The 7,811-nt window shown below is 39.2% G+C and overlaps 2 protein-coding genes across 2 annotated transcripts; both read left to right on the top strand.

Moving 5' to 3' along the window:
- Positions 1 to 271: 271 nt before the first annotated feature.
- msrb2 (methionine sulfoxide reductase B2) lies at positions 272 to 2,709 on the top strand. Its single transcript, XM_031750068.2, has 5 exons — positions 272 to 521; positions 913 to 1,010; positions 1,435 to 1,511; positions 1,683 to 1,830; positions 1,998 to 2,709. The coding sequence occupies exons 1-5, from the start codon at positions 407 to 409 to the stop codon at positions 2,121 to 2,123; spliced, it is 564 nt and encodes a 187-aa protein (XP_031605928.1). The 5' UTR covers positions 272 to 406; the 3' UTR covers positions 2,124 to 2,709.
- Positions 2,710 to 2,878: 169 nt separating this feature from the next.
- Positions 2,879 to 7,392, top strand: c8g (complement component 8, gamma polypeptide). Its single transcript, XM_031750008.2, has 7 exons — positions 2,879 to 3,222; positions 4,052 to 4,197; positions 4,711 to 4,781; positions 4,858 to 4,965; positions 5,081 to 5,185; positions 5,518 to 5,553; positions 7,251 to 7,392. The coding sequence occupies exons 1-7, from the start codon at positions 3,040 to 3,042 to the stop codon at positions 7,268 to 7,270; spliced, it is 669 nt and encodes a 222-aa protein (XP_031605868.1). The 5' UTR covers positions 2,879 to 3,039; the 3' UTR covers positions 7,271 to 7,392.
- Positions 7,393 to 7,811: the final 419 nt, after the last annotated feature.

Genomic DNA, 7,811 nt, shown 5'->3' with positions numbered 1-7,811 from the left:
AATATGGCTTACCTATTTGAATGTCATATTTTTAAATCAACAAATATGTCGGTATCAGTCTTAAAAAAATCTAAAATAGAAAATCTAAAATTAAATGATCTAAAATCTAGATTAGATTAGATTTTTAATTGTTTTTTTTTAATCCATTAATATGCAGACTCCCATTCAGCAGCGCTTACTGCGCTATTTGCACAGTGCTGGCAATAAAATATGAACTCCATCCACTTTGACCTTTGTAGCTTCAGTTGTGTTTTGTGACCGTGTAACCCCGCTAACAGCCCGGATAAGCCGGGCGAGGACCAGCCCAAACTCGCCGCGGCGTGAAAAATCTCGATGGGACAAGTTCGCTTGACTCCACTGAAAGCTGCACTTGACTTTAGTCGCACTTGACTCCACTGGAGCAAACATGTCTCGTTTCGTCCGCCGGATTGTCGCTGTTGCCTCTCAACACGCCACAGCCAGAGCTGCAGAGTTACCGAGGAGGATCCCCGGAATAATCCGTCCCGTGTCCACATCTCAAGGTACCGTGAGCGAACTTCTGATTTATATCAGCGCTGTACTTGAGCTACAGCTCCCTGCACCTGCACCATCATGCACGGATGTTTACTATTAGAGCTTCTACATCTCTGTTTGAAAGCATATTTCAAAAGTTAAGTGGAAATTATCTGAGATCAGGTTGTTTATACTTTAGTCTTAGTTATTCTTTAAGAATATATTTCCAAGCAGCCTCATTTTCTCAGGTTTCCTCCAAATTGTTCAGAGTCTGTATTATTAATGGTAATGTGATCAGATAAGAAAATGCAGGAATTACAGGAAACTCTTCCACATAGCTGGTTTTAATGATCCACTGTCACAAAAAAAAATGTGGTTTAAACATGCATATCTAAAATGTCTGACCTTTGCTCTGTGCAGGCCTGCAGTCCCTCACACGTTACAGTGAGACTACAGACTGGCATAAAAAACTGACCCCAGAGCAGTATGTAGTCACCAGAGAGAAAGGAACTGAGGAGGTGAGTCCAGTGTATAAAAAAAAGCAAAACAAAAAACAGTATAATTATTATGTAACCTAATGCCAAAGAAGCTTTGTGTTCAGAATTAATAAGTGGAGGTTTACATGTGCAGATAAGCATGCCAGCACTTATCTTACTTTCTCAGAGTGACATACATTATCTCGTCAACAGCAACACATTCTCAGGTGGACTTTGATCTGCACAGTATCACAACGACACACTTTTACTACGTTATGAGTGAAATACAGCCCGAAAAATGAAACGCAGAGATATTTCAGCTTGTTATAACAGGACTAAGGACAAGTCATTGTATTGCACTTACAAAACCAGGGTGCTGAAGAACACACAGGTAGTAAAATGAGCTGTATTTCTGCTCCTTACATTGTGATCTGGTGTGTGTGTGTGTATTTGTGGATGTTCTCAGCCCTTTAGTGGGATCTACCTGAACCATTTTGAAGTGGGGATGTATCACTGTGTCTGCTGTGATGCTCCACTCTTCAGGTAATACATCTAACCAATAAAGGGGTATGCACATTGTCTGGACTGGACCATAATCTTTTATTAAACCTGAAAAAATTAGGGCTTACTGGTATAAGAGGATTTTGCTGTTTGCTCATTTTTTTAAAAAAAATCAGCAGGTGTTTACTAAACTATTCCTTCCTTTCTTCATAGCTCCGAGGCTAAGTACGACTCCGGGACAGGCTGGCCAGCATTCAATGAGGCTCACGGGACATGGGAGGGTGATGAAAGCCACACCTCCATCATTCGGCGCCCTGACAACAGCCTGGGCAGCCCTGGGACAGAAGTCCTTTGTAAAAATGTGAGTTGTGCTCAGGAACCAAAAGAAGCCAAGGTTTCGGTCAGTTTAGCTGTGATACTTGCTGTTGTTTGTGCTATAAAGCAGAGATTAAAGTAAAAAATGTGCACAAACCAAACCAGACTTGTGTAGTTCTGACTTTTTTGTGTTTGTGTGTCTGTGTCACACAGTGCGATGCCCACCTTGGCCACGTGTTTGATGATGGACCAGACCCAACAGGACAGCGCTTCTGCATCAACAGTGTTGCCCTCACATTTAAAACCAGAGAAAACAACAAACCTGATGAGGATGAGTGAAACTGATGGACTTAATCAAAACATTAAAAAAAAAAACAGGACCAGTTTAAAGAACTTCCCTTCTGTTTTTTGTGTTGTTTTTTTAAAGTGAAAAGCTATGTGAGGTGCAGTGGCATGAACTGTGGGTTAAACTGGAAGTGAATTGAACCCAGTTTTATATTGCATATGTTAATGGATATATGGACTGGAGAGATGTCTACACAGGACAGGACTACAGGACACACAGTAAATAATTTTTCTGCTCCAATAATCTTTTTTGTGTTCCCTCCTGGTCACTGGTGTTTTTACTGTTTACTAATGTTTGTTAAGTAATTTCCCTTAACTGTCATCTGAATGAAGGTCTTCTCATATGAGCCACTTGGAACATATGTGTTTTTAACAGCATTGTAATGTTTAGCATATTTCCATGTGGGTTGACTTGTTGTTCTGCAGGATTGCAAAAACATTGCTGTGTTTTTGGTTTGTAATCTGGAGTTGTGTGTACATATCCAGCTGAAGTCTTTGATAGGAATCATGCAAACATGACCGATCCTTTTTTTTTCAATAAATGCACGTCTGAATCCGGCGCTGTGCTGCGATGACCCCCGATGTTTGCCGGTAATTTATTGCTGCCTCCTGTTGTTCAGAAGTGCACACCACAACACTTTAGTATGGCCTCATCTCTACCATGAAGTTAATATTTAACTCAGCATGCCATCCTCCGTTTCACACTGTTTGTCTCTGGGACTCTGTTTGTTGATCCATATCTTCTGGGTATATGTGTTGCAAGTTGAGTAAAGCAGAAAGAGAACAGCTGAAGGGAGAAACAGAGCAGGGTGGACAGAAAACCTATAAAACAAAAACAAGAATTTAGAAAAAAGAAAATTAAAAGGGGGGCGTAGAACAAGAACACAGATTCTTACCTGTCAGCGATACAATGGCTGGACTATGGCGTTGCATACTTGCAGTGGTGATGTTGATGTGCGTGCACCTCTGGGATTCTGCTGAGGCTGTAGGTGGAGCTAAGAGTCGACCCCGACCCCAAAGACGACCTCCCAAGAAGCCAAAGATCACACCTATTGACCTGACCCAACCCGAACAAGACATAGACATAGAAAGGGTAAGAAACAAGATAAAGAAGCTGAATTTTTTCACTACTGCTGCACTGGGCCCTGGCTGCTCAATTCAATTCAATTTATATAGTACCAAATGACATCAGCAGTACTTGATCTTTTTCTTTTTTTTTTTAGTTAAACTGATCTTTTTAACCTTCAGCTGAAGACAGTGAGATTCATGAAAAAGCTGCACTGCCCAGAGACCGACTGTTTCCAGGCAGTTGCAGACTGCAGTTTTTTTGATTGTTGTACTGTGTCACAGTATGATATACAAAAAGGACTGCAGAAGAATCTGTGGAAACTATGTGAAAGTAACTTAATGGTGGATGAGTCAATATAAACATAAGAAAATGGCCAGAAAATGATTTTACTGCTTTGATTAGATCATGAGACATACAAAAAAAGCTCCCTGTCTCACTGGTCTAAGAATAATCCAACATGTTTTTGTTCTTATATTCTATGTGGACTCGAAGTAAAGTATTCAGAGACTTGAACATGTCAAAGGCCAGTTCTGAGAAGCCTTTATTCTTCAAACTTTCGATCACCGTGAAAGCTTTGATTTTTATCGATTACTGTGGGGGCTGATGATGCAGGCAAACTTGCATAATTGTGTCAATATTGTGTTTGAGGCAATGAGGGAATTTTTCTGTGCAGGTGAACGGATATGAATGTGATAGAGCATGACATTTAAAAGAAATGTTATAGTTTTTGTTTTGACAGTGGAACATTTCTGGAATTTTGATTTCAGCGGGATGGGATGAATTAGACAAAAATATTGATTTTGAGATATTTTGAAATCTTGTTTTTTCCTTTCTCTGATTGCATGTGTCCTAGATGCTGGGAACATGGTACCTGCTTAATACTGCCTCCAAATGCTCTTACCTGATAAATCACGGGACCAAGGTGGAGCCAACAGTAATCACCATTACTCGTACCGCTACCTCTAATGAAACGCTGTCTGTTAGCACCAAAACAAGGCAGTGAGTACAGCTGCACATGTTGCTCATTCTTCAGTATGTTTTTTGCTTTCTTTCTATTTTTTTGGCAGCAGAGGGTGCCAATGTCTTGAATCCCTCATTCCATTCTTACTGATATTATTCTTTGCCATGTGTTTAATATTATTTATGCATCTTCAAAAGCAGGAAGAATGAGGTAGAACAGTTAAATCCGTCAGCTTTTCTGCTAACTATTTTTTGGCCAAACTGACCTAGAAGTATAATTTCCCATCTAAATGGAAAAAATGTGGCTTGTGTTGTTTTTGGAGAACATTCTGTGAAAGCTTTTGTTGTTGTATGAGTGCTATGAAACCTTTCTGGCCTCAACAGAGAAAAAACAAGTTTTATTGATTAATTTGTCATGCACTGTCTGAAAAGTACAAAGTCTGAGACTTCTCTTCTCTTCTCTTCTCTTCTCTTCTCTTCTCTTCTCTTCTCTTCTCTTCTCTTCTCTTCTCTTCTCTTCTCTTCTCTTCTCTTCTCTTCTCTTCTCTTCAGTAATCACCAGTGTTGGGAGATATTACAAGTCTATCATCTAACGTCAGTCCCAGGAAGACTGACACTGAAAGGTCAGTTTTTCTTCTTAGTGCCCCAGAATAAAGCAGGATCCTTTATGTACTTTGCTCTCTGTTCTCTTTATACCAGGATCTCACCCTGAGCAGAATATTGAGATAGTGATTGGGGATACAGACTACAATTCCTATGCCATCATGTACTACCAGAAACAGGGCAAGATCACAATGAAACTCTATGGTAGGTTCCTTCTTCTCTTTTTTAGGTACTTTATATTGAACAGCACAGCACTATTGATGCTTTATTATTTTGGTAAATATGTTAAAGGGCTTTATGTGTTGTGCTGTGTTCGCAGGGAAGTCTGTGGACAATCTGCCAGAGCCGCTGCTAACCAAGTTTGAAGAGCTTGCTGCAAAACAGAATTTGCAGCGGGCCTACCACTTCCCCTTCCCCACCTACAGTATGGCTAATTTTACGCTTATCATACAGAATACTAATAGCAATCTTATTTCATGTAAGCTGGCATTTTGAAACACATGATGACTGCATAGCTAGACAAGCTCTGGATCTCTGATAGCTAAATTAACCAAAATAATATACCGTGCTACATTTGAGAACACAATCCAAATATTTTCTGAACACAGTGCATTGCAAAAAATAACACAACAACACACTACACATGTAGTAAATGACTGGTCAGAGTAAGTCACACTACTACCAGTCATATGTTCCTATATAGTAACCTCCCCAGAGGTCTAAATAATGGCATGTGAATGTATTTTTGCTTTCCAGGTCACTGCGGTGATGTGGATCGAGATCATGTGATCAGTAAGTTACATGCTGTTTTTTCTTTTTAAACATTTTTTTTAAAGTATTAACTTAAGTGTACATAAAACCGATCCCCCCAAAAGAAAGGGTGATAATGTTTAAATTTGTCACAAACAAAATGGCCAGACAGAAACAAGATAAACGTGTGAAATGCCACTGAGCCAAACTCATATTATTTTTCAGGTTTTTACTTACTGGTTTAGTATGCAGGCCTAGTGCTGACAAGTACATCCACGAGTAATTGCATTGCATTTCCCTAGCAAAGCTCTCATGATTTATTTCCTAGCATTTTTTCCCATATAGTGTAAGAAGCTTCAGCGATTCAGTGGAATATAATAAATAATATTAACAAATTGTATTTATGCAGATTTTTTCTTAACAACATGCTTTACATAAAGAACTGCAAACAAGAATTAGTGGCACCCCAAATGAGCTGCAGCTTTGCGCTGTGACTGTGGCTCACGGCACTTTTTCCTCACATATTACTGGAGGAAAAAAAACACTCTCGTCTCGATCTCTTTGCAGTACCTGGTTAATATGTTCTTTATAGTTTTCTATGTATTATCTAAGCTAAGCAGTATGTTATGAAAAATACAAGTTGTTGACTTAAAAAATTTAATTAAGCCAAAGGCAATAACCAGTGTGCAAAACAAAATGAGGAGAATAATTCAGATCCCCTTTGGGCAGTAACTTAAATGTTAATACGTACAATGTTTAATTGAAATAAATGAACAGTTTAAATGTATTAAATGCTGAAGCACAGCAACAGTGTACATTTAGTTTAGGCTAAAGCTCTCGACTAGTTTCCTGCAGTGTGATTTGATTTGAATAGCTTGAAAAATGTTGTGAAAGCTAAAATCACCATGTGATAACAGTACTTGCTCACTGGGGCAGAACTCGGTGAGTGCCTCCCTACTGACCTCCTCAGAATCACGTGATTTTTTGTGTACAGTAACTTTGAGAAATTTAATGAGGTCATGCAACCTGAAACTGAGTTTGACATTTTTGATCCCTCATAATTTCTTAAGTACAGCAGACAGATGTGACATTTTCAATGCTAAAACACACATTCGAGCTCAACTAAATCAGTTTTGCATACTCTAAAGTCAAAATCTTGTTTTTGCTCAGAGCGCTTTTATTTTATGAGACAAATGGGTTAAATGGCAAAATATCACCATAATGTAGATTAACAGAAGCATAAAGATTCTTCTCACCATGTGGGACATGTAGCTGGTCAAAGCAAGTTATAATCATGGCTAGAGCATGGTATCAAACATGTGGGTAAAATGGTACATGTCATGTGATTCTACTAGTTTTGACCAACCTATGTGGTGAAGTGACCATTCGAAACTGAGTCAAAATGCACTTTTTGATCAACCTGCATATTTTGTAGAAAAAAGATTTGACAGCTATAAGTAGGAAGATATCACAGAGTATTTCTAAGTGGGAGACCCACTGTTGAATAACAGTATGACAGTTTTTTTTAAAAATGGCATCATGTATCACTTGGGGGAAAAAAAAGAAAAAGAAAAGTGAGCCAGACCTTCTCAGAAACAGTGCTGACTTTTGTTCCTGCAGGCTGTGCTCCTGCAGTCAGTTTTTAAAACATTGTCAACACGTTATCTAACTTCCACTGCCTGCTGAAAAACATCAGCACGGTTTCTCTGTAATTTAACCTGGCATTCCTTGTTTAACAGATTGTGTTCCCACATGCTGAAGAGGCGGAGCTGAGGGACAATGGAGAGCAACGCTTTTGAATTTACCAAAGACTGAATTAGGGCCCTAACATTAAATGTCCTCAGCCACACATTGAATAAAAGGACATAAGAGTCAAATCAAGCTGTTGTTGAATGCTTTTAATTGTCCTTATTTGCTGTTTGCTAATCCTGTGGTGAGATGCAAGTGTCAACATGTGTTTTTTAATCCCAAGATTTACCATTGAGAGGTGAATGCGTGTTTTTGTTTTGTGCGTGAGGATACAAAAATTGGATGAGGAGGCCAGGAATGGAGATAATAAGGCCCAGATGTCACAAGGCTGGTTACAAAACTCACCGAAAGTGCCTCTTACCACTTCCCCTCGCTCCAACCAGCACCTCTCTCTCTCTGTGTGTGTGTCCCTGTTTGTGTGGATGTGTGAGTGTTTCATAACCAGCTGATTACAAGTCTGTGCTCGTCTGGTCTCATAACAGAGGAGAGGTTTGATAAGTCATCGGTACTTGTCAGCAAAAATAAAGAATTCACAGCTAATCAGCACTTTA

This window comes from Oreochromis aureus, linkage group 9, assembly GCF_013358895.1.
Source record: "Oreochromis aureus strain Israel breed Guangdong linkage group 9, ZZ_aureus, whole genome shotgun sequence".
In the NCBI taxonomy this organism is placed as follows: Eukaryota; Metazoa; Chordata; class Actinopteri; order Cichliformes; family Cichlidae; genus Oreochromis; species Oreochromis aureus.
Note: the sequence above shows the minus strand (reverse complement) of the source record. Positions and strands in the feature narration are given on the sequence as shown.

What these genes read in the sequence shown, in the direction of transcription:
- msrb2 (XM_031750068.2), top strand. Translation starts at nt 407, where the DNA reads ATGTCTCGTTTCGTCCGCCGGATTGTCGCTGTTGCCTCTCAACACGCC. An exon ending in TCCCGTGTCCACATCTCAAG is followed by an intron (nt 522 to 912) that starts GTACCGTGAGCG and finishes TGCTCTGTGCAG; the next exon opens with GCCTGCAGTCCCTCACACGT. An exon ending in TGTGATGCTCCACTCTTCAG is followed by an intron (nt 1,512 to 1,682) that starts GTAATACATCTA and finishes CTTTCTTCATAG; the next exon opens with CTCCGAGGCTAAGTACGACT.
- c8g (XM_031750008.2), top strand. Translation starts at nt 3,040, where the DNA reads ATGGCTGGACTATGGCGTTGCATACTTGCAGTGGTGATGTTGATGTGC. An exon ending in AGGAAGACTGACACTGAAAG is followed by an intron (nt 4,782 to 4,857) that starts GTCAGTTTTTCT and finishes TCTTTATACCAG; the next exon opens with GATCTCACCCTGAGCAGAAT. An exon ending in GGATCGAGATCATGTGATCA is followed by an intron (nt 5,554 to 7,250) that starts GTAAGTTACATG and finishes CTTGTTTAACAG; the next exon opens with ATTGTGTTCCCACATGCTGA.